At 38.6% G+C, this 26,307-nt stretch overlaps 2 protein-coding genes across 2 annotated transcripts in view; both read right to left on the bottom strand.

Moving 5' to 3' along the window:
* The window catches only part of LOC127523709 (integrin alpha-X-like), a 29,392-nt gene extending 6,900 nt beyond the window's left edge, over window positions 1-22,492 (bottom strand). Inside the window, exons 1-25 of the mRNA XM_051914751.1 lie at window positions 22,333-22,492; window positions 21,288-21,405; window positions 11,489-11,592; window positions 11,318-11,388; window positions 10,926-11,040; window positions 10,676-10,806; window positions 10,419-10,564; window positions 9,820-9,970; window positions 9,133-9,283; window positions 8,910-8,983; window positions 8,585-8,702; window positions 8,368-8,501; window positions 8,100-8,246; window positions 7,770-7,970; window positions 7,484-7,617; window positions 7,257-7,393; window positions 6,952-7,100; window positions 6,249-6,380; window positions 6,080-6,153; window positions 5,821-5,962; window positions 5,489-5,587; window positions 4,052-4,131; window positions 3,814-3,900; window positions 3,635-3,713; window positions 3,438-3,533 (exon numbers count right to left, since the gene is read on the bottom strand). Coding sequence (XP_051770711.1) covers window positions 3,438-3,533; window positions 3,635-3,713; window positions 3,814-3,900; window positions 4,052-4,131; window positions 5,489-5,587; window positions 5,821-5,962; window positions 6,080-6,153; window positions 6,249-6,380; window positions 6,952-7,100; window positions 7,257-7,393; window positions 7,484-7,617; window positions 7,770-7,970; window positions 8,100-8,246; window positions 8,368-8,501; window positions 8,585-8,702; window positions 8,910-8,983; window positions 9,133-9,283; window positions 9,820-9,970; window positions 10,419-10,564; window positions 10,676-10,806; window positions 10,926-11,040; window positions 11,318-11,388; window positions 11,489-11,592; window positions 21,288-21,405; window positions 22,333-22,369 — 2,907 coding nt within the window. The 5' untranslated portion in view covers window positions 22,370-22,492. The remainder of the gene's footprint in view (window positions 1-3,437; window positions 3,534-3,634; window positions 3,714-3,813; window positions 3,901-4,051; window positions 4,132-5,488; window positions 5,588-5,820; window positions 5,963-6,079; window positions 6,154-6,248; window positions 6,381-6,951; window positions 7,101-7,256; window positions 7,394-7,483; window positions 7,618-7,769; window positions 7,971-8,099; window positions 8,247-8,367; window positions 8,502-8,584; window positions 8,703-8,909; window positions 8,984-9,132; window positions 9,284-9,819; window positions 9,971-10,418; window positions 10,565-10,675; window positions 10,807-10,925; window positions 11,041-11,317; window positions 11,389-11,488; window positions 11,593-21,287; window positions 21,406-22,332) is intronic.
* A 2,887-nt stretch (window positions 22,493-25,379) lies between these two features.
* The window catches only part of LOC127523705 (integrin alpha-X-like), a 38,082-nt gene continuing 37,154 nt past the window's right edge, over window positions 25,380-26,307 (bottom strand). The window contains exons 29-30 of the mRNA XM_051914746.1: window positions 26,165-26,275; window positions 25,380-26,054 (exon numbers count right to left, since the gene is read on the bottom strand). Coding sequence (XP_051770706.1) covers window positions 25,971-26,054; window positions 26,165-26,275 — 195 coding nt within the window. The 3' untranslated portion in view covers window positions 25,380-25,970. The remainder of the gene's footprint in view (window positions 26,055-26,164; window positions 26,276-26,307) is intronic.

Genomic DNA, 26,307 nt, shown 5'->3' with positions numbered 1-26,307 from the left:
TCAACACTGGCTCCACGGCCGGGTCCCGAGATGGGCGTGGCAACGCGGCACGTTCCGGGTGGCAATCACTCAGGAGTGCCGCCAAACCTTCAGCCCGTGGTCGGACCCCTTGTTTCTTCGGGCTGGAGTACCCCTAGAGCAGGTGTCCCGGCATGCTGTGGTATTCACGGATGCCTCTGCCACGGGCTGGGGTGCCACGTACAACGGGCATGCAGTGTCAGGGGTGTGGACGGGCCCCCATCTGCATTGGCACATCAACTGCCTCGAGTTGCTAGCGGTACGCCTTGCTCTGAGCCGCCTCAAAGGGCCGCTACGGGGCAAGCATGTACTGGTCCGGACGGACAACACTGCGACCGTTGCGTACATCAACCGTCAAGGTGGTCTACGCTCCCGTCGCATGTCGCAACTCGCCCGCCATCTCCTCCTCTGGAGTCAGAAGCATCTGAGGTCGCTTCGTGCCATTCATATTCCCGGTGTGCTCAACCGTGTGGCCGACGAGCTTTCACGAGCTGCGCTGCCAGGAGAGTGGCGACTCCACCCCCAGGTGGTCCAGCTGATTTGGAGAGAGTTCGGAGAGGCTCAGGTAGACCTGTTTGCCTCACCAGAAACCTCCCATTGCCGGTTGTTTTACTCCCTGTCCGGGGGAACACTCGGAACAGACGCACTGGCGCACAGCTGGCCCCGGGGCCTTCGCAAATATGCGTTTCCCCCAGTGAGCCTACTTGCACAGACCCTGTGCAAAGTCAGGGAGGACGAGGAGCAGGTTCTGCTAGTTGCGCCCTATTGGCCCAACCGGACCTGGTTCCCAGAACTCTCTCTCCTCGCGACAGCCCCTCCCTGGCCCATTCCTCTGAGGAAGGACCTTCTTTCTCAGAGACGGGGCACTCTCTGGCACCCGCGTCCAGACCTCTGGAAACTCCATGTCTGGTCCCTGGACGGGACGCGGAGGTTCTAGGTGACTTACCCCCCGAGGTACTTAACACCATCGCTTCGGCACGTGCTCCGTCTACGAGACGGGCTTACGCCTTGAAGTGGAACCTGTTCGTCGAGTGGTGTTCTTCTCGTCGAGAGGACCCCCGAAGATGCTCGATCGGTGTCGTGCTTTCCTTCTTGCAGCAGGGGTTGGAGCGTAGGCTGTCCCCCTCCACCCTCAAAGTCCATACTGCTGCTATCTCCGCTTATCATGACCACATAGATGGCAAATCTGTTGGTCAGCACGACCTGGTCGTCAGGTTCCTCAGGGGGGCGAGGCGGTTAAATCCTCCTCGTCCTCCCTCCATACCCTCTTGGGACCTTGCTCTGGTGCTGAGAGCACTTCAGATTGCTCCCTTTGAGCCCTTGCAATCGGCAGACTTAAAGATTCTGTCTATGAAGACTTTGCTGCTGGTTGCATTGGCCTCCATCAAGAGGGTAGGGGACCTGCAGTCTTTTTCGGTCGACGAATCGTGCCTGGAGTTCGGGCCGGGTGACGGCCATGTGGTACTGAGACCCCGGCCTGGCTATGTGCCCAAGGTTCCTACCACTCCCTTCAGGGACCAGGTAGTGAGCCTGCAAGCGCTGCCCTCGGAGGAGGCAGACCCAGCCCTGGCTTTGCTCTGTCCAGTTCGCGCTTTGCGACTGTACATAGACAGAACTCAAAGCTTCAGGACCTCAGACCAGCTCTTTGTCTGTTACGGAGGCCAGCAGAAGGGAAAGGCTGTCTCCAAGCAGAGGATGGCCCACTGGATAGTGGATGCCATCGCCCTGGCTTACCAAGCTCAGGGCGTGCCCTGCCCGCTCAGATTGCATGCGCACTCCACGAGAGGCGTCGCATCTTCCTGGGCGCTGGCTCGTGGCGCCTCGCTAACAGACATCTGTAGAGCTGCGGGCTGGGCGACACCTAACACGTTCGCTAGATTCTATAGCCTTCGTGTCGAGCCGGTCTCCTCCCGTGTTCTCACCTCAGGTCAGAGGCACGGAGAGGCCCCGGCTTAGTGTCGGCTTGCTGCGCTTACATGCGCTTTTTTCTCCAGAGAGTCCCTACAAGGCAGACCCTGTTGAGTCCTCCGATCTCCCTTCGGCAGCCGACGTGGCGGAGCGTCTGGCGCTAGGCCTATACTCCGTTGTATCCTTGAGAACCGGGTTTAGGCTGGGTACCATATGTGTGACCCTACTGGGATCCCATATGTCTAGTTCCACGGTTGCTCCTAAACGAAGCCCGTGTCTTTCCCTCTGGGAGAACCCACCTCTCATCGAGTTGGAGTCACCCCAGTTCTTCCATATGTAGTACAGCCTACGGGTTAGTCCATATGTACTTCTCCACTTAACTCCTTCGGGAAGGATGTGGCTTCCGCAGCGTTCCTTTCCCAACGGAAGGGTACGCTTTCCCAGCGTTATCCAATAGTCTCACTGAATGGGTTTTGGGGAACAGCAGTGATCGACACTCTCTGTGTTAGCCCTGTCCCACCGTCCGTAGGCAAGGGGGTTCAGGTGGCTTACAACAGAGCGCTGGAAGGGGGCAGCCCCTGTGGCGCTTTGGTAGGGATTCCTATTCGTCGGTCTGTCCGACGTACGTCGAACGTGACCGACTGAATGGGAACGTCTCGGTTACAAAGGTAACCCTCGTTCCCTGAAGGAGGGAACGGAGACGTACGTCCCGTCGCCACAGTCGCTGTACCCCGCTGATGCTGCCGCCTATCCGGTTCGGCTCCTCAGCGAAAACCTGAAGATGCAACGCACCTGCTGCTCGTTATATACACGCGCTGCGAGGCGAGCAGCTGATGCATATGATTGCATGCCAATGTGCATTGGCTCGTTGTAGTTACACTCGAAGTAGATTGGCCTCTCTAGCGAGATTCCTATTCGTCGGTCTGTCCGACGTACGTCTCCGTTCCCTCCTTCAGGGAACGAGGGTTACCTTTGTAACCGAGACGTTCTCAAACTCTTTAACTCGTAGGCCCCTGTTGTCCAACCCCTTTACATTTGCTAAGATAGTTCTCATTCCCCTGCTGTGATTATGATAAAGATGTTTGTTCACAATCTTTTTTTAATGATATACTGAATTAATTAACATTATTAATTTAAAGTATAGAATTTAACCACAATTCATTTTGTGATTCCAGAAGTTATAATCTGTATTTGTTCTTCAGTAAAAACAATGATTATTGAGGGAAAATACAAAGAAATATGATTTTCAGATTACATCTTGATTTAAATAAAGTAAGATTATGTTAATATTATAATAATTTATTAATTTAAATACTTTTACATCATCCTGAGGCCTACTTTTTGCTGAGGCCTCCTAGTGCAGAACCACTGGTTTCAAACATAAGTGTTTCAGAACAACTATGGGTGAAGGATGGGATGCCATTTTTCTTCCCTACATCATACCAAAATTATTTATTTAAAATAATCAGTATACCTGTATGGCTTATGAGATGAGAAATAAATTCACACACTTGCAAATTTGAATTAGTCCAGATGTCAGTATCACCAAGTTTCACTGGTACTCTGATGAACACTTTGAAAGTTAATTCTCTGAGGTCATTCTGAACCTGAAAGAGGAAAAAGAAAGTAAGGAAGAGTTATGTACAGTATTTTCTTCTTTTATCAAAATAAAGATAAGATACAATAAAAAAAAAAAAATTACTAATACCTTTATTATCTGCTGGACGGGTTTCATAAGATCCCTTTTCCCTGAAGTAAAATTAATGTGGATGGTGGTATTTTCATGCCTTTTATTTAAAATGAAGAAAGAAAAAGACAATATTGCAGTACAGAATAAAGACAAATGTGGTATTATTTTTATACAGAAACATGGAGCAGAGCACTAACCTTATCAAGGCAATATAGATGGCATATTTGACATCGATGGTTTTCTGTTTTTTAAATTCACTGTCGATTGAGTGTTTGTCATTTCCACTGTGAGAGATGGAGGTTTTGATTATTAGTATGATTTATCCATTTCTGATAAAATGATCATGTGAGAGTCCTCCTAGAGCTCATGGTCAAAGGCTGTTTCACACTTTGAGTTCACTCAAACAACTTCTAGCGCACAAAGATGATGTCATACCTTCTGACCTCAGCAGTAAACGTCACATTTTGGCCCAGTGTACTTTCTTTATTAATACTGTATGTAATCTCAAACACAACCTAGAATTTGAACAAAAAAGCCAGATTTTGGAATAATTAAAGTTGTTGTAATTCATATGACAACAGAACATGTTGAACAGTCACACACCCATGAAAGTTGCTCTGGATAAAAGTGTTTGTTAAAGGATTAGTTCACTTTCAAATGAAAATTACCCCAAGCTTTACTCACCATCAAGCCATCCTAGGTGTATATGACTTTCTTCTTTATGATGAACACAATCTGAGAAATATTAATAAATATCCTGACGCATCCAAGCTTTATAATGGTAGTAAGTGTTACCAAATGAGTAAGAGCTGAAGAAAGTGTCTCAATCCACATCCATCCATCATAAACAAACTCCACATGGCCCCCAGGGGGGTTAATAAAGGCCTTCTGAAGCGAAGCGATGCATTTGTGTAAGAAAAATATCCATATTTAACAAGTTATGAAGTGAAATATCTAGCTTCCGCCAGACCGCCTTCCGTATTCTACTTGCGAAGAAAGTGTAACGCCTCTCGCAGTTCACAAAGCTTACGCTACATCCTACGCCTTCCCTATTCAGCTTACTTTTGTACTTTTGTAACTGATGCGACGCAAGGCCATCTGGGGAAAGCTAGATATTTCACTTTATAACTTGTTAAATATGGATATTTTTCTTACACAAATGCATCGCTTCGCTTCAGAAGGCCTTTATTAACCCCCTGGGGGCCATGTGGAATATGTTTATGATGGATGGATGTGGATTGAGACACTTTCTTCAGCTCATACTCGTTTGGTAACACTTTCTACTACTATAAAGCTCGGCTGCATCAGGATATTTATTAATATTTCTCCAATTGTGTCATCATAAAGAAGAAAGTCATATACACCTAGGATGATGTTAACTAATTCTTTAACTGCTTTGAGTTTAAAAGTAATCAAGTCAGTAAATGAGCGTGTGTATATGCATATGAGTAGAGCTGGACAATGAATAGTATTTTAATCGTGATCATGATTCCTGCTTCTCTAGATCAATTAAACATACTCCTCGCAATTTTGGCCCGCTGGTTTTTTTTCCTGAAAAGGTCAAAGGTTGGAGTTCAGTGATCTCCATTGTGATATTCTGCTCGAATTAATAAATGAAGTATTTCTGGGACTAATTGTAATAAATCTAAACATGAATCTTGACTATAAAATAAACCCTGTCTATGACTTGATGTTCTCTTGATTTGTGCTTATGTGAAAGTGCAGTAATTCTCATGAAATCTAAAAAGAAATGTCTCAAATGAGAACAACTGCGATTAATAATTTTTTAGCAAAATAATGATTATCAGTTTAACCATTAACATGCATTCCTCCACATAAGCAAATGTTCATGTCAGCGGTGTGATTATTGACCTGAGTCTTTTCCTTGAGGATGGGTTTACTGATTTGGCAAGAGGTTTCTCCCAGTGTAACTCCTCGCTCAGCATCCAGAGACACACACTCCACTCTGCCCTGCTCATACAGAATGTTTATCATATATTTCAACACACACATAAAACATGCTAACTAACATTCCATTGCATTGCATTGCATGGTTTGAAAATAAAGTCTAACACTCCATAATTTTAATGTGGCTTATTCAAAACTTCATTGCATCTTCAGTGTTTTATAGCTATTTTGCTTTAGAAATGTCATTGTTATCATTATTAACTAGTATCAGTTTCAGCATATGTGCCTATGTTTACCTGTTTAGACGTGAATCTCCTGTAGGAAAGTCCAAAGGGGTATTTGAGGTTGAAGAGAGTGTTGTATGAGTTTTCTCCTCTGTTTTCTACAAACACTGTCACATTGAGCTCCTGCATTATCCCAACCTCTATGTTTGTAGCCCTGGATCACAGAAACCAAAGAGAGATTCGTAAATACTTTCATAAGCATCAATATGCTTTGGAATTATTTATTTCTTTTCATACTTCAGTTCAGAAACAGAGCAAATGATTTGCTCACCCAGAGAAATTGAAATCCATTCTGAGGTCGTCAACACATAAATTATCAGTTCCACAGTTTATCTCAAAATCTAGCTATAAAACAAAGTGAGGGCACAGAAAAATTCATGAAATGTTCATATGTGATGAAGTTCTGCTAACTTCTGCTCTTAACACCGATGAACTCTTACATTGTGGTCTGTGGAGGTCTTTATCTCTGGCAGCAGTATTGGTCTCAAATTTTGCATACTTGCTGATGGAAGACCCTCAAATGTGAAATTTAACTGATTGGACAACGGGTTCAGAGCATCTTCTGAACAAGCCTTATGGAAACGAGAAATAATAAGAGATGTTATTAACAAAACACTCTATGGTTATACTTGGGTCACTCTTGCTTTGCATTTGTTTCTTGTTATGTCCCCATCATATTTCTTAAAATGTTGAATATAATATTAAACTGAATATAATTGAATATTGAATCACTGAATATAATATTAAACATTTGTAGTTTTATCACAGTTAAGAAGACAATATATGGATTATTGGTTTTTTATTTTCATCCTGTCAGGTTATACTGTTTGACATCCTATTAATTTTCTTGCTGCTGTGTATATAATCAAGTTATAATTAATAGTGTGTGTCGTGTTTAAATGTTTTTATGTGGAATTTCAGCAGAAGATCATTTGTAACTACACACTTTTTAATGTAAGCACATAAAAGTTACATTATAACAAAAATGTATAAAATAAAGGATAATTAATGAAGTTTGAATGCCTGAGTTTTAAGTATAAGAAGCAGGAATTATCCTTTTAGTCCCAAATTATAGCCTAGAATCATCAGATTCACTGAAAATCTATTTATAAATGCAAAACAAAAATGACATTTGATGCTTACCTCTATGAAGAAAGCATGACTTTTGCATACTTCCTGCACCCCAATTTTCATCACATCACTGAGGAGCCGGTTTTTGGGTGGGAAGTATGCTCGATATTTCTGTCGCTTGGCATCCAGCGTTATGGTGTAATTAATATTTGCAGCCAAACCTAGAAAATGTGTTTGATCATAAAAGCCCAAAAATATTAGCAATGCACTAATACCGGATACCAAGAACACACCAGAATACTACAAACCTTGAGCAGAATATATGACCATACGTGATGTAAAAACATAAAAACTATGCAATTATATTATGAATAAACCTGTTATGCCATGTTTGTATCTGCTCATGGTGAAGCACACAGTCAGGGTGTTTTGCAATGGCTTCGCACAGTCACCGGTTGGTATTTTGGTTGGGTTGTAAGTTACTTTGGTTTCCAAGAGCATGATGGGTCTGGACCTGAATGATCCACATATAACACATATGAATGATTATGGCTCAAACTATGTATTTGTATATATTTTTAGTTCTTTATAGAAGAAAACAGACCTGAGAAGCAGAACTGCTCCCTTGGACCCAACAGCAATGTCAGGAAGCTTGTCTTGACTCTGGTCTAGAGAAGACTGACTCAATGAAATCCCAAAGAACCGCAAACCTGGTCGCACAGACGATCCAGCAATTCTCTGTTTTATTCAAGGAATGATACATAACAAAAATGTTACAATGAGTCTATGAAATGAGTCAAGAAAAGTAAAGTAATGTAAGAAACCAGGGTGAATAATGATGACAGAATTAATTATCCCTTTAAACTGACACCAACCCACATCTTTTTCACCTGTGAGTATTTTGGAATGATAACTCCATTTCTCCCATTGAAGATGTAGATGCTGCCCTGTCCATCCTCCTCTAAAGGAGCTCCAATCAGCACATCCATGAAACCATCACCATTCAGATCTGCTGGACTGGCCAGAGAAGAGCCAAACCGACCCCTCTGACCTGCCATGCCCACCAGTGTATCCGAAAAAATGAAGTCTGACTATTAAAATAGATCAGAGAGAGGAGAAACAGGGTTACACAGACACAATGGTACATTTATTCACTTTTATTCTAGGAACTCTTTTTTTAAAAAAATTAAATCTTAATTGAACGCCCAATAATCACTGACCCGACGTGTGAAGATGTAAACAAACACTATGCCCTCCCGGTCAGACTCCATGTATGTTGGTGCCGATACCAAAAGTAGGTCTGTATTGGAGTCACGGTTCAAATCCACCACACACACCTCAGCTCCAAAATATGAGCCAATCTGAGGCTGAGAAGAGAGGAAGGGAAGCAATGTATTCACTGTACAGTTATTCCGAGTTCACATACTTTCACTCGATTGCATTAATTTGTGTTGTGCTAATATTTTACATTAATATGTGTGTTACAACCTTAGGAGGATCCAGTTGTTTTAAATCACTTTGTTCAATTCTTGAAACAGTTACTTGTCCCTTATGCTTGTGTCTTGGCGCTCCCATTACTGCATACTTTGCTCCTGACATTGTTGCTATTGCCAAGGAATAACCTGTGAAGAAAATAGACTTGAAAATATTCAGATGTATTTTGACTGATTAATATTGATTTACACAGTCAAAGAAGAGATCTCACCTAAATAACTGTCATGCTCACTTCCAGCTTGAAAGACAGCTGAATTATCATTTGGTTTGTACAATTGATATCCACCCTTCCACTGGAAAGCTCCCACTGCAGTCATTATCAAATCTGTCTGAATGCAGATAATATTATAATGTTCAATTTCTAGATAAGTTTACAAGCATACAAAATCTACAGTGTTTTTCATTGAGGTGTGAAAAAAGCCTAGTGAAACATGAGTCAAAACAGCAAACATCATGTATATTTATGGTTGCAAATAATGTCAACAAAACAAAAACAAAATACTTTGGTGTGAAATAAGTTAAATACATAGAATTACATTTGATGTAAATGCTGCACTAAACCCGTCCTGTGCAAACTCCATTCGAGATGAATCTCCAGAGGTCTGGGTTCCTATAACAAATAAAAGAAGCAACAACATAGTTATTTATTATTAGTAGTATTATTAGTATAAATCAACCAAATGAACAAAGTAACTGTACTAACATGACAGTTGATAACTCTAAAATGTAAACATTCTGTCAGTCATTCTGCAAACATACCTTCAATGGCAATAATGTTCTCTTTGAGTTTTTCACGAATGCTTTCCAGCGCATCAAAATCGGTTACTTGGAACACATGATTATTGGTGGGTAAAGATGCAATAGTTGCCAGCTCCTCTCTTGCTTTGTCTCTATTAAAAGCATTGCCAACCTAAGAAAAATTTAATGGAGATAACTGTAACACTTCATAAATGTAATGATTTTATTAACTATAATAAAGTGGATATTTCACAAAAAAATCTAAATTCAGCCGTCATTTACTCCCCCTCATTTCAGTTCAAACTTGTTTGGCTTTCTTTCTTCTAATGAATGCAAAGGAAGATGTTTTGAAGAATGTTTCTGCTGTCAAGACAACAATGGACACCATTGATTTTCATTTTTAAAAACCCTTCAGAAGAAAAAAAAATCAGGTTTGGAATGACATGAGGTTGAGTAAGTGATGTCCTATTAGGGGAAACAGTCATTTTAATGCACAATATTATCACAGTGGCCATATTAGATCTTGTGTTTGTTCACTGAAAATGTCAAATCTTTTCCAAGACAATTCACATCAGGAAAGGATGTGTGTTGATTTTCCTTAGGCATCTAGATCTGAATCAGTATAAATAAAACCAGCTTTTGCACAACTAATATAACTAAGTCTTTTAATCTAGCAGAGACAAAATATGAGTAGAAATCCCATCTTACCCCAATAGCATATCGTATTATATTTTTAGCTTGTGCTTGTTGAACAGCTGCAGTCAAATCATCTGGATCAGTTGATTCACCATCCGTGATGACAACCAAAATTTTACTGGCTGATGGTCTTGCACCTCCATTACTTACAAATAACTCATTCCTGTTAATAGAAATTGGTACAAAATATTCAATCAATATTATTATAATTATGGGATATGTATAGAAGACATTTCTTAACAAGTTAAAATGGCTTGTCTTTGAAACCTTGATCAAATTATGAAGCACTGTAAAACATTTACACACACACACACACACAAATGAAAGAAAAAATAATCGTAGCAGTATGTGTATCCATTCATTAATACATTTGTTTTCATGTACTTTTTGCATGGTTGCTCAGACATCTACTGTATCACTGTTTTTTGTTTATCCATCATCTTAGTTTTTCTTTATATGAGGAATAATTTGTTTTGTTTTTTTAAAATAGGATGTGCTCCTCAGCCCTCACTAGAATTCCTGTTAAACTTATCCTTACTCCAAGTCTTTCTGTAAGAAGTAATATTACTCGTAGTTAAAAGAATTCCAATGAAATAGCAGACATGTCTCACATAAGTTTTCTTATAGCTCTTGCGGTGTAGGTCCATCCTCTCTGTTGAGATATCCGATTCACTGCATCTTGCCACCAGGTGGCTTTTTTGACTTGTTGAAACTTGTAATGAATGACACATTGTGTAGAAAACTGTGCAATGGCAAACTGTAAAAAAGACAGACAGATTTAGTGCCTCATGCTCTGAAAACTGGGGGTAAAAAAAAAAAAAAAATCATGCATAAGCTAAATAATAATAATCATAAATGCACTGATTACCTGTGTATCGCGGTCTATAAAACTTTTGATCATTTCTATAACAAAATCCTTCATCTTAATAAACTCCAGAGGTTTTACACTTCCAGATCCATCCAGTAAAAAAGCAATATCAATTTGTGATATTGGGCATTCTGAGGTTGGAGAAATGAAAAATTGCATCATATTTTCATTTAATCTGAATAATCATGTCATACAGTATATACAGTATGAAGAAGACTTGCTTTGATTTGGTAGAATGCCATAAATGTACCTCTCAGAGTCTCTGGCACAGATCTGCTCACAACATTATCTGGACTGATTTTAAAGCACATGCCATTGTAAGTGGTTATTTCATCACAGTTCTTGGGTATGGTTGGACCACAAACCTGAGAGAAATTAAGATTTTATTTTCAACATGACAAACTCTAATATGAACATTAGTGTAAAATTTGGAGAAGCAAAAATTCTTAATTATTTTAGAAATTTTTTAGATTGACTGCAAATTGTAAGGCTCAACAATGATTCAAATTATACAAATATATAAATACACAAAATCTAGCATGTTTTTGCAGTAAAACTTTAGAATATCATAACATAATTTCTCTTATAGCATTAAGATTTTATATTCTCACAAAAACGGATTATTTAAAATATGAAACTTACTACTGCTCTTGAAGACTCAGGATCAATAGACATTGAAAGTCCAAGGGACATGTTGACAGCCTCATTGGTGACTGTTGAATAAAAAGTGGATTTTTTTTTAAAGAAATGCTATCATGGATAATAAAACTAGTATCTTATATTACATATTTGAAAGCATCATATAAAAAGTACCAGTAATGGGCAGTGACAGGCAGTTTCCTTCAGTGACAGTACAGCGATATATTTGTCCTCTCAGAGTTTGACTGAGTTGTATTAAAGGATCACTCACAAGTAGACTGAAAAAAGACAGGAGGAATATGAGAACATGTTAAAAAAGGAGAAATCTGTGGTGTTCCTGGTTGGGTTTTGAGTATGATGCAAAAACTTCTGATCATATTACAAAAAAAACTAAAGATGAAAGATGGACATCAGCATACTTTTACGCGCACCAAATGAATTCCCGCGTCTGACCAAAGGATGGTGACACAACTGAATCATCCATCCACTTCCCAAAGTGGTTACAGCGTAGTATCATACAAGTATAAATTAATTTTTACTTGATTATTAAATTGTTTAATTTAGGTTTAAGATAATTTTAACTCAAGATAATTTTTTTTCATTACTACTGGAGCTGCAGTTTGCTATGTTTCAAATGATTATTAAACAGCAAGCACAAACTATGCAAAAGCGACAGTCCTTCCGGCACACTCAGTGTCCGAATTCCCTCACTCGTTTTCATTCACTCCTTTAAGTGGACTATATAAGGGAATAGTGAATAAGGGTATAGGGGGCGATTTTGAACACAGCACTGGTTTCAAGTGTGTTGTTTTTGAATAGCTCTTTCCACACTCTTCTTCGACGACTGCACACTGTGCTCAGTACTGTGCGTATTGCCACCTAGTGGACTCTTCTGTCATGCTTACGCGTGCACCGTCCTCATGGTCTCGAAATTTGGGCTACACACGGACAGGGTGTGCGGACGTCCGCAAGCCCTCCGGATGACGAAAATTACGTCATGCGGACGGTGCACGAACGTGGACGGCCAAAGTATACTTTGGGCTTACCGCACATGGCAAAAATGACCCATTTCGCGTGACGTTGTGCACAGCATTTTTTGTAACTTTGCGCGTGACTCCGCATCCGAACATGCACGCCTTCGAGCCAATTCTGACCAAGCGTAAGTGTCTGTACCGGCATGTCACAGGCACCCAGTTTGTGCTTGTCCAAATTAATTGCATACATTAACAAAATGAGCCTACAATTGCAGCCTTTATAATAAAAGTAAAGGTCCATGTTTAATAAAAATGTTCATGAAATTAAATTAAAATGTTTAATGAAATTTTGTTTCGTGCATTAAGTATAAACGCCTCGTCCATTTGGGGAGGAGCATGCGCAGTCTGCGGAGGCTCGCGCTGCGGAGCCAGGTGAAAGTATAAATCGGGCTTCAAAAAGGTTGGACAGGTCTCGACTTTATGCAAATAGCAAGCGGAAAACGCGGGCGGCAGCCAGTCTCTGTGAGGTTCAGGTTGTGGCACCTTTCTTGAGCATTTAAAACTATGCAGGCAGTGCTGGAGTTTATGCTGGATTTAGTTGGTAAATCATATTGTTTACACAATGGAGGTTTTGCAGTTGTTATATATTTGTTAAATATTGCAGTTTGGATGCTTTCATTGTGATTACACTAGTTGGGTTTATATAGGTTTATAAAACTGACAGCATATCTTTACTTGGGCATTTGGAAACAAAGCTGGCCTTATGGTGCGTGTCCACTGGCGGGCAGCAGAGCGAGCATTTTCAATTCATTCCTATGGAAATTGAGCTTCACGCTTGCGTGGTGCATTGTGGGATTGACAGCGGACCAGAGAAAGCGTTAAGAGCATCCGAGAGCATCCAAAGTTTGGGCAATTCTCTACTTTATGCAAATATCAAGTGAAAAGTACCCCGGTAAAAATCATATTCCGGGGGGTAAAATCCACGTTTTTGGCAGGGTTCCCCTGGTAAAATTCACATTCCAGGGGCTAAATATCATGTTATTTAGGGTCGCTTCAACACACGGACATAAAAAACAACCTGCGGCAACAGTGTTAAAGTAGCCCAATTCCAAGGGAAATCCGCAGACTTGGCAACACTGGTTGTGAAAAAAACATTGATTAAACACACTCACTACAAACACACCCCAAAGCAGAGGTGTTATAGTGTTGCCAGCAGCACTGAGTGGAGTTTTGCCGCTGTAGTGGACAAACACCACCGACTGCCACTTTCTCTCATATTCAGGTTTGCCAGGTTTTCCCAACAAAACCCACCCGATTGCTCCTCAAAACTAGCCCAAAACTAGCGCAATCACATTTCAGGGGGTTCTGTAAAAAACACATTATTTTGGGTCGATTCAACCCGCAGACATGAAAAACAACCTGCGGCAACAGTATAAAAGTAGCCCAATTCCTCAGGAAAACCGCGGACTTGGCAACACTGCTCGTATTGGAAGTGTTTCGTGCAGTTGAGGCAGTGCTCGCATCACGGTCTCGGAAGGATGTTGCCATAGTTACAAACATCAACAACAAAAAAATAATAATAAATCTTAATGGAAATGTTTGTGCTCGTGTCATTTGGTGTCATCCATTATTCAATTATTAATTACTGTCATTAATTGTTTATCAATATTTTTTTCTGTTTGGTTCAAATAATTTGAGGGAACTTTACAATGATCCCCTCAGGTTGAAAACCAATCAATAACCTGTTCGATGATTGATTAAAGCCATCATGGATGCCGCTGCCACTCATAAAGAGATCAAATATTTTTATCTTTGGCGCCGACTGCAACGAAGAGTTGTGCTTTTGGAAGCGGCAGGATTTTGGATCCACACCGGCAGCGCAACCATCCACGTTTTGCCGCTTTCCGCATGTCTCCAATTGAAAATAAACTAGACACTTGCAACTGCCACGTTCCGTGGGCCTCGGTTGTACTTTCTGCGTGCACGAGGCGAGGGTCCGCTAGGGTCCAAGTGGCGTAAAAATCATCATCGGAGGGTGTAAGCGAAGGATTTTTGCGGACATCCACGTGCCTCCCATTTTATGAGCACGTGGACAAATACGCATGGTTACTAGGCTACAAAAGCATGCACTGGAAAACAACGTGGATGTCGAATTTGAAGAGAAGCTGTGTGGAGAAGTCCGTCTCTACCCACAACTCTACAATCCATAGTTAAAACAATATAAAGATGTGCAATAATAATGATGTGCAACAATCCATGTTTGTTTGCCGTTCAAAGCCGATCTACTGCACATATGTGGAATACACGCCGATGTATACACGCACGCTGTTTATACTTGATGTGTTCGCCGTTGTGCTTCTTTGAAATGACAGAAAACACTTTACTGACTGTTTCTGGACACACTTAAGCACACTATTTAAAATAAAGTGCACTTTGCAATGATATCAAATGAAGCTTAAAATCATTGATTTAATGATCTTTTTGTCATGCTTTAAAGATTTTGATGTGTTGACTAACATGCTAAAGCACATGTAAAGTACTTGATTATAATTTTAACTGTAGTGTGTTGTTTGGTATAACATCTGAAGTGAATATATGTGTAATTATATATCTGATTTTATAAATATACAAATATATTTAAACACATGACACAAGCTTAAATAGAAATGACATTTAAGTATATTTAATTTACATAAATGCTTGTCAGTACATCTGGCACTTTAACCATATTTAAAAGACAATATAGCAGTAATTGTGAAATTACAGGGTTGGGGTGCAACGAAATACATGTAAATTAGTTACGTATTTAAAATACAAAATTTGAGTAACTGTATTTCATTACAGTTCCATTTTAAATAGGTGGTAATCAAATTACAGTTACATCCGAAAAGTATTTTAGATTACCAAAGTGATTACTTTGAATTTTTATGTCATTTAAACATTAATGTAAACTGACGGGCAATTAATGTCAATAGCATTTGGTGATTCTCTGACTCTTGACAGTCTGCAAAAGCATCCTAAGCTACAGTTCTGCTCATAAGTTTCATAGGGGAGAGCGGCGCACAACCTAACGCTTTTTGACTTTCTCAGTTTGTGTAACTTAGGGTTCAGGGAATTTCTTTTGTTCCTCATTAATTTCACACATGTCTGGTACAAATATGTGGCTTTGTTTCATTAATACAGTGTATACTTTTTTCTTTATTTACCCTGAAAGAAGGGAAGTGAAATGTGACAACATAGGTGGGGCACATTGTAACATGTTATGGGGCATGTTGTAACGTGACCATATGACAGCTAAAAATGTTATCTGATTTAATTAAAAAAATATACATGACAAACTAAAATATTTTGTCAATAAAAGACAATAATTATTTTTTTTTTTCATACAAAATAATAGCATTTTTTTAGAAATTCAAATTTAAATAATTTTGTAGTTTGACACTCTGCAAAATACAGCTATACAACCTAGGTCAAAAAAATACACCCAAACAGACGAAGAAACATATCCAGACATTCAGAAAAACACAGAGCTGAACAAAACACTCCCCTCCCTCAACTCACAGCTCTCACAGAACACAAGATAAATAGACGAGACAGTACAAATGCTGAACATTTCTTGAAATAATATTTTCTGGATGTTCAGGTTCTTCCTCTCAGTCTTTATTCACCCTTTTTCCATGGTTTCTCAACAGAAATGCATAAAAGTTGATTATGCCAGTTATATCGTAACTGTATAGTGTACAAATTTATAAAATATTATATCTAGGTTCCAATGTAATAGTATATAAACTGAAAACGTTATGTACATTGTATTCTAAGGAGATCAAGTTTTGCAGCCCAGGTATGCACTTCCTGACCTTTTGGCATGACAAGCTCAAGTCACAGCTGTGCCTTTGTCTCTATGATAATGTGAAGGTATGGGCGATACTGTCAGACTGACTGGGTTAGCGCCTATGCATTTGAATGCTTTGATCTTCCTACTGGAAGTCAAACTATGTGTGAATGTTTAGTTCTTAGTTCTTGTGACCAGCTACTGTTTATACCATTTGGGGTACTATTATCTACACAGTCGGGGGTAATTGCCTGTATTGTCTTTAGATGCTTTTGTTTTAGTGGTCACTTCTAAGGCTGTGTGTAAGGGCAACACCTTTAAGGACTGCCCACTGAATGCCTATAAAATATCATGTATACACTGCCTTAGTTAGACTTGGATGACTACAGTGACGCACAGCGCGTTTCTCAATAAAGAGTATAAAGTTCTATATCAATAAAGTTCTGCTTGAAAGATATTCCAACGTCTCCTGGTCTCTGCTTCGACGAGGAAAAAGTTTCCTACAGTTATGGTGCCGTGACCCGGATAGAGCTCCTCACCTGAATCCAGATTGAAGCTCCAAGCTCAACAAAGATCTGACTTCATTCTAGACTGAATTTTTCTGTACAACCAAGGGTTGGTGAGTGCTACTCTATCCAAAAGAACCTTTAAGACCAGTACAAATTTGTTATCCTCTGCGCCGTCAGAGAAGAGTTAACAGACAGCTGTAGGGTTTGGTTAACTAAGTTATCCTCTAAAAAATTTTCTTTTAGAGATGAAGGTTATCCTCTGTTCAGGCAGGGAAGATTAGCATTACGTGCTAATATTGGTTATCCTCTGTTTCGGCAGGGAAAAATTGGTTATCCTCTGTTCGGGCAGGGAAGAATTAGCGTAAAGTGCTAATAATTTGTGTTGTCCTCTGCTTTGCCAGGGAAGTTGGTTTATCCTGTCTAATCAGGGAAGGTTGGTTAACAGGCTAATCATCCTCTACGTAGCTAGAGAAGGTTTATCCTCTGTGTAGTCAGAGACGATTCATCCTCTGTTCAACCAGGGAAGGTTAACAACAGGTACAGTGTGTTAACAGTAGCTCATCCTCTACTTTGCCAGAGAAGTGGTTCATTCTCTCTGTATAGTCAGGGAAGGTTGTTTAACAGAATTGGTTATCCTCTACGTTGCTAGAGATGGTTTATCCTCTGTAAAGTTAGGGAAGATTTATCCTCTGCTTTACCAGGGAAGGTGATTTATCCTCTGTGTAATTAGGGAAGGTGGTGTTTTAACCAAATATAGTGATCCTCTACTTTGCTAGAGAAGGTGGTTCATCCTCTGTTAAGTCAGGGAAGGTTATAACTGTTACAACTCTTGTGTTAGCAAGTTGATTCTACTTTGTTTGCCAGGAAAGGTTGAATACATTACGATGTGTATTAACTACGTTATCCTCTGCTCTGTCAGGGAAGTGTTGAAAGTGTACTGTTGTGCCAGAAAGACATTACAAAATGTTGAGAAAGAACACTAGACTAATTCCAACAACTGAGAAAGGTGGACTAGCTACCCCTTTATGGACAGATAGTGAGTTTAAATCATTGTTAGGGGAGCACATGGACTCAATAGTGACTGAGTCAGTCAGATTGGATTTGCCAAAAAAAAATGGTATTCACCCAGTAAAAGTATGGTCTACTGAAGAATGCAAGAAGGTGTTGGGTGCATGTATCAGGAAGAAAAACATAAAAGGCATTATCTGCTGCCACAGAGAATTTACATTATCCTTAGCACAAGAACAAATTTAGAGTATTGCTAAGTTAAAAGAACAAAACCAACAATTGCACACTCGAATGTCCTGTCTCATGAAAAAGGTGGGCCTTAACAAAGCCTCAACTAAATGTGACTCAAAAGACCAACAGTCAGATGAAAGCTATCCTGACTTACAGTCTTTCTGTAGACTAGAGGATAATAGCAATACTGGATTTATGGATAAAGATGTAAATGCAGTTGAAGTGTGTGGAGCAAGACAAAAGGCTCAGAGTAGGGTAAAAGGGGTTGATGCAGTTCCATCTGCAATCCCCATACTGCAGTTACAAGCAGACAATACAGCTCTTGGCTTTAGAAGAGAGTTGTCAAGAAAGATGCAGCTCTATGATATGTGTCTAGCTGAAGTCACCCAGCTAATGTCACAAATCTTGACAGAGTCAGAATTCAATGATTTTGAAAGTGCTGTAAATAATTCTGACTTTCAGCATTCCAGCAAAGGTGAATTGAGAGAAGGAGTTCTGAAAGAGTTACAGAACCTTGTTGGACCAAAGGTTGACTGGTCAAAGATCACTAGTTGTGTACAGAAGAAGGATGAAACTGTAAGTGAGTACACTGAAAGATTTTGTCAGTCAGCTGCAGCATACAGTGGAATAGCTGACACTCCAGAGAAGGTGTTAGAGGATAATGGACCACTGGTCCGCATGTGGTTTGATGGGCTTTTATCAAAATACAGAAATGCATTGCCTTTCTTAGACCTCACATGGTCCAATGGAACCCTGCAAAACAACTTGGATAGGTTAGCTACTTGGGAAAGAGACTCTGATGTAAGACTCTGATGCAAGAGTAAAGATTGCAGCAGCATCCTTTAAGGTCAACACAGAGAATCAACAGAAACGTATATGTCCTAAGAGAGAGGGCAGTTGTCATTACTGTGGTAAATCCGGACATTGGATGAAAGAGTGTAGGAAAAACAAAAAGACGTTAAGAGAAATGAACAGCTTTACTCAGCTCCTACTCAGTCTACTTGCTACATTGAAACTGCCCCTCCCCTCTTCTCCAAACTCTTAGAGCAACAGCTTGCTGACATGCTAACCATTTGGGCTGTGAGTGCTTAATTTCCCCACTAATTTACTAGAAATCTAAAAGACTCATTCTGAACAAAAGAAAGTTGACTGTCACTTCCACCATTTGGGGAACACTGGTTAGGTACACTCACAGCCTTAAATGTTATGCTACAGCACACTTCAGTCACTTATCCATCCTCTATAATGTCTGCTATGACTGATGTTTCATTGGAAGATGGAGATGTAGCACAGTAAAGTTTGCAAATTAATTGCGCCATGAACTTTTAGACTTTCACGCTTATGCTACATGGTTTTCTGTGTCATCATGTAGTTAATACCACATGTTATCACCCTGTGTTGTATATGTGTGTCAACAGTTTACTCAAGTAAAAGAACAACACTTATGTAAATTTCGGACATGACACAGAATAAGATGTATGTGCCTGTAACTATTTCAAGTTGCATGACTGGAAGATAGGACTTATGTAACAAACATAGGTTATAGAAGGGATTTAAGAAAGTTTAAATTTGTATTTTGTGAGAGTTATTAGAACTCTCAAAGGGGGAACTGTGAGATTACAAATTTATAAAATATTATATCTAGGTTCCAATGTAATAGTATATAAACTGAAAACGTTATGTACATTGTATTCTAAGGAGATCAAGTCTTGCAGCCCAGGTATGCACTTCCTGACCATTTGGCATGACAAGCTCTTGTCTTTAGATGCTTTTGTTTTAGTGGTCACTTCTAAGGCTGTGTGTAAGGGCAACACCTTTAAGGACTGCCCACTGAATGCCTATAAAATATCATGTATACACTGCCTTGGTTAGACTTGGATGACTACAGCGACGCACAACGCGTTTCTCAATAAAGAGTAACTTCTGCTTGAAAGATATCGCAACGTCTCCTGGTCTCTGCTTCGACAAGGAAAAAGTTTCCTACAATAGAATAGTAGTTCTAGTAGTGGGGCACATTGTAACGCAGTGTGTTACAACGAACCCTGTCTGCGAAACTGGAATTTAAACCTGGTTAGTGTCTTCTGATAGTTAGTGAAGCATTAAAGAACTACCCAAACTGCTAAACAAGAGATAGGAGAATAAATTAATATCAGATTTGTCTAATTTTAAATAAAAACAAAAAATATAGTTGAAAAATTAGCTTAAGTATACGAAATTTACTTTTGCTATTGTTAAATAAATGTTCAGTGTTATCTTCCAAAGATATTTGAATTTTGGCGCAATTTTTTCTCTATATATTGTTGATATGGCAACTAGTAAATACGCTAAGTTTCTTCCGCGTTAGTTTGTGCCCCTACCCCTTGCAGAATATGCAACATTTTAATAATTTTAACAAAATAAGAGGGATCATAAAAAATCACGTTATTTTTATTTAGTAATGTCCTGAATGAGCTATTTCACATAACAGATGTTTGCATTTACTCCACAAGACAAAATGACTGAATTTATAAAAATTGCCCCATTCAAATTCAAAATGTACATACCCTTGAATCTTAACTGTCCTGTCATTACCTGGATGATCCATGACTGTTTTCATATTTTGCGATAGTTGTTTGTGAGTCCCATGTAGTTCTACAAAGGTAATTGCGACTTTTCTCACAATTCTGACTTTTTTTCCCCTCACAATTGCGAGTTTGCATCTCACAATTCTGAGAATTTTCTCAGAATTGTGAGAATTAAACAAAATTGCATTTGATAAAGTCAGAATTGGAAAATATATACTAGCAATCGTGAGAAAAAAGTCAGAATTGCAAGTTCTTATCACGCAATTCTGACTTTTTTTCGCAATTGCGAGTTTATATCTTACAATTCTTACTTCTTTTCTTGCAATTCTGACCTTTTTCTGGAAAATTGCAAGTTTACTTCTTCATGATTTCTCCCCTGCTTTTTGTATGGTATCATGCTATTTTGAACATAGACCATGTCTATAACTGTGTCTGAGTGAAATTTTATTTCTTGGTTCTTTTTCTGCCTACAGCCCATCAAAAGCTGGTCTCTCTCTTTCAATCTGTAAGTTCAATGTTTGGTGCTAAATTCAAATGGACAATTCAACAATGACGATTCAAAAGACACACAAACTTTCAATAAACATTTTGTTAACCAGTATGATAACCAGTATTCCCAGATAATTGTTCATTATGTGCAATGGAGCACAAAAACTTTAATCTGGGGTTTTTCATATCAGTGTAGAATAATCTATTTCAGATTTACCCCCACAGGCCACATATAAACAAAACCATCTGTGGTTGACTGATGTTGGTAAGACAGTTTCTTCTTGTCATGGTAAGTACTGATAATGATGTGCTTTCCAAACAATGCAGGTTTTTTAGTTTCATTATCAGTGGTTATGTTGCTCTCACCTTGACACATCTTTCTGAATCATCTTATAGCCAAAGGCAACATTTTGTCTCTGTGAAGGCGCAGTGAAGATTTTCCAGATAACAGGCTCGATGTTAAAAGCCATCACCGACTGAGACGCTAAAGTGTTTAGAAGGGATAAAAAAAGACTGTCAAGGTTTACAGTTTACAGTTGCTAAATCAATTAAAATGTATAAAATTGATATTTCCGTTCCTTCTTGCTAAATGGTCAATACAGCATTGGAGCAATACTAAAATACATGCTATAGAAACAGATGCCAAAAACCAGTTCAGCAGCTGCTGGTGATTTCACTCTGTAGCAACAATAGAGGCAATTATTTTATAAAATAACATAATATGTCTTATAACCATAAAAACCATAAAAATAATATATAACATATAACCATAAAAAAAGAAAAGAAAAAAAAAAGAATTTGAGGTCATGCTACACTGTGAAAACCCTTAGTTTGTTTGGTTTCCTCTTTAGTGTAATTGTTTTTCCATTACAAATACATTAATATGTGAAACTCATGTGCATCTATGAGTTTTGCAGTAGTTTGCGGTGGTCATAGATACATATATTGCATATGCTATTACTTAAGAAGAGATGGTCATGGTTTTGAACATGTGAAGTTGTCTTAAATTAGATGTGTCTAATGTCTTATGATTAACAATGTCTTTAAATGTTGGGTAACTGTAAATCTACAGTAAAAACTAAAACTGTAAGAGCTTTAAACTAATTCCTACAATGACACACGTTTTCTTTTTAAATCACTCATTCATCTATTCATGCACAACATGAGTGTTGCAATTCATTTTACAGCTTTAAATTTTAACACATTTAGACTACACCTGGTGAGATCATGTTAAAATCTTATTGCCACTCACTGCTCTCAAACATACAAAAGGAGAAAAAAAAGGTTTAACACTTGCAACACAGGAAGGCTTACAAAAAAATGGAAATAGACAGCTATTAACGTAGTGATGGTGTGTACAAAATAACAAATAAGCAATAAAGAGAAGAAAATAAATAAATAAATATCTTACCATAAAAGATGCATAATCTGATACAGAAATTATCCATTATAACCTGTCAAATGTAGATATGCAGGACGCATGAGGTGAGACAGTCAAGCCAGTAAATGTTATGTGAAGATGAGACCTAGATGTGGTTCACTGATATAAAAGGGGTGGAAGCATCTTACTAAAGAGGAACAACAATTTGATAAAGAGGAAATGAGCACATATTCAAGAAAGATTAAGTTTAAGAGAATGCTCACAATAAAATTATTAAGTTATTAAATACACAGAATGAATATGTATTCATTTATTAAATTAAATAATAAATCTCATATTGCAGTTTACAGACTCTTTGAATAGTCATTAAAAAGATGAGTGTAAGTATTTAAGAAGAGATATATTTGCTATGGTTTAGCCTAGTTGTGGATTTTTAAATAAAAAAAAAACAATTAGAAAATGACTGCCATTAACATAATGTGCAAATAAACGAGGAATTGAAACTTAAGCTGATGCAGGGTGTCTGTAGCAATCCATATTAACTGCAAAGTGTAAAAAAAAAAAAAAAAAAGGCAAAGGAAACTCCAGCACAATCTGCATTTTTTTAAACGAATGAAGTGCATAAATGCCAGATGTCATTACCTGAACCTCACAGCTATTTGCTGTTCTACTTTTTTATGACCCTCCCTCACTAACTTCACCCAGAGCCATTGAAAAACAGAGTTGCGACACTAGATTTGTTGTTAATGTTAGCAACACTTAGTTGCCAGTTCATTAAAGTACCAGAGAATAACACAGTTAGGAGGTTGCATACACTTAGTGGCCACTATATTAGGAACACCTTTACAATCGAATGTAATTCAATACAACAGCTCTGCCAGGAATTCTACTTTAATGTTTATAATCAGCCAGAAATGTGTCAATCCAATACTGAGGTCAGTGATGTTGCACTACATTGTGTTCAGATGGGTTTCTTATTTACATACATGAGGTGGCCAGAATAGTGGTTTGTATATAATTATATATATATATATATATATATATATATATTTTTTTTTTTATTATTATTTTTTTTTTTTTTTTTTTTCTCATTTAATTTCAAAATCTGAATCTGTACTGGAGTACAGAGCCAAAATAACAGAAATCATGACAAATGTCCAAATAGTTATGGACCTAACTGTATGTGTGTGCTCTCACTTCTGTAATGTGAACCTCATGAAAATATTTGGGAAAAGTGTATTTAATCTGTCCTTCAATGTATTAACCTTAACACTGTTTTCTCTTTCTTTACAACTCCCAGTTCTCTCCAGCAACAACAGGCTTGACTCGACTTCAGACCGGGTCTCTTCTGGGCCTTTCTCTTTATTGTTAGGCCTCCTCTCAATAGGAGAGTCGTTATGCTGAGGCCTCCGCTCCCAGAGTTCAGTTATATTTTGGCTAAGTCATCAGGCTCTCTGTGAGCCTCCTTGGCTAATATGAGTGTCACCAGGCCTCCTCTCATTTTAAAGAGTTGTTTTATCTGAGCCTCCACTCTCTAGAGCTCCACCAGGTTAGCATTCACGGGTCACAGGCTCTCTGTGAGCCTCCTCGTGGGATATCCTGATTGTGGAATGTTGTTAAGGTCTCCTCTCATTTAGAGAGTCGTTATAATGAGGCCTCCGCTCCTAGAGCTCGGCTTTATTAGCTAAGTTGTCAGGCTCTCTGTGAGCCTCCTTGGTTAATTTGAGCATCACCAGTAGGGCTGCACGATACTGGGAAAATATACAATATGCGATATTGTTGTTGAGTATTGCGATAACAATATTTCTTGCGATATAAGAATTCCCTATAGAAATGCACAGGTAATAGATATTCTTCTGATCTAATTAAATCTAATTCAGACTAAAAAAAAAAAAAAAAAAACTAGGCTATGTCAAGGTGCAAAGTATAGTTATATCAACCTTAACATCAAGAACATGAAAATAACACCTGAAACTAGGGGTGGACGATTAGTTATTTTTGTTATTTTAATTTATTTATCTTTGTTATTAAAAAATAATAATTACAGACAATAGGACAAATACAATAGGACAAATTCTTACTTGAAATAGCGTTCAGGTAAGAAACAATACAGAAACTGAATGATCAAATGTAAATCTAAAACACTGCATAGTCTTCACATGAATTAAATATACATTGATTAATAATAAAGCTGCAAAAGCTATTCAGTCAAGAGCAGTGAGTGAATTTCTCTTTATTTTTTGTTGTTTAACAGATAGCAGCAGGTTTACTGTAATAGGCTACTGTTCCTTTAAGACCTGATGCACGGCCACGGATCTGAAACGCATCCGATTTCTTTCCCAACTGATAACATTCACTTAAGACATAACCGACTGTTCACATGAATACTCACCAAGACAGACATTTTGACATAACAGTGTGTGTTTTTTAACGTTTGAGTGCAATAAGGTGCGAAAGAGAACTGAAGGGATCGCACGCTGTCAGAGAGGCGGCTTGTGCGCGTGCTTCGGGTGTGTGTGTCAGACAGTAGACAGCGCGAGACGGCAAGGAGTTGTTTTCCGCAACTTATTGCGGTTAATAACTCTTTTTAACGGCACGTAAGTAACAATCGCGTGCCCAGTCTATTCACTGCTATATGCGTTGACCTAAAACTTTGACTTTTCGCAACGTTTTGTAGTAGCCTATTAAAATCATTCATATATCGCATGCCATTGCGATATGCATATCGCGATGTGTACATTTGCGATATTTCAATAATTTCGATATATCGTGCAGCCCTAATCGCCAGGCTTCCTCTTGTTTTTAGAGTTGTTTTAACTATGCCTTCTCTCTCTAGAGCTCCACCAGGTTAGCATCTGAATCTGAATCCCAAAAACCACAAAGAATACAGCAGCCTGTTTAAAATAACTAAAAAAGACCAAAGTTAGCACACTCTCAAATACCCTAAGCCATAAATATCATTGATTTATAAAAAAGTAAATAAATAAACCGTCAAAAGGTTTTAGGTATCTGTTGGGTTTGCTGCAATTGAATCTGACACAAACACACAAACACCCCAAATCACAGAATGTCCTGACTTATGTTCATATTCAATTTTTTATTTAAAATACAAATTAAGATATGCATAATGACACACAAATAAGTGTAATGGATAATGGCAAAAGTCAGAATTATGATGCAATTGCAATTTTTTCTCAGAACTGGATTTTATATCTTGCAACTGTAACTTTTTTTCTCTGAATTGCAAGTTTGTATCTCACAATTCAGAGAAAAAGTTACAAAAGTCAGAATTGTGAGATAAAAAGTCGAAATTACCTTTTGTATTTACAACAAGCTTCCATAGAAAACATCTCAAAAACAATGTGCATGTGAGAAAAAGATCCTCCAATATTTCTAATATTTCTGCTACAGTTCATCATCAGTCATTATCAGTTTTCATAACAAAGAAGGAAATCAAATATTTAAAAGGCTATAAATACTTTGGTAACTTGTTGTGCTCACTGATGAGATGACGAGTAATCTGAAGTAACTTCAAAATTGTCCAGTTATCATTTAAATAAGGTGTTCTAAATCAGTCAATGAGGTTTTAAATATATCCATGTTTCATTCTCAAGCCCACAAAACACAATCAGTACATATACTGTATCTTATAACTGTTTGAGTGCACATTATTGTGTCATGTTTGGCTCTCCTCCTGCATCGCCCTGCGCCTCCTGCAGCATCTGCTTGTACTGGCTTTTGAAGAACCCAGCCTTGTAAAAGGAGAAAATATGCGTTAATATGCTGTAAGCATTAAAAATATAGATTGTGTAGAAAGGTGAAAGTGTCAGGGACTGAAACTGATTTTATGAAGGCGATATACCTTATAGAGGGCCGCTGTGAGGAGAGCCAGTAGCAGCAGTCCTCCTATCACCCCTCCAATGATCTCTTTGGTCAGGTTCGCCTCCTCATACACCTCCACTTGAGTGTTAATCTACAAAGTGGAAAAATGTGAGCAAGTGAATT

Source organism: Ctenopharyngodon idella, chromosome 12 (assembly GCF_019924925.1).
Source record: "Ctenopharyngodon idella isolate HZGC_01 chromosome 12, HZGC01, whole genome shotgun sequence".
In the NCBI taxonomy this organism is placed as follows: Eukaryota; Metazoa; Chordata; class Actinopteri; order Cypriniformes; family Xenocyprididae; genus Ctenopharyngodon; species Ctenopharyngodon idella.
The sequence above is the reverse complement of the archived record's forward strand: the minus strand, read 5'-3'. Positions and strand labels throughout refer to the sequence as shown.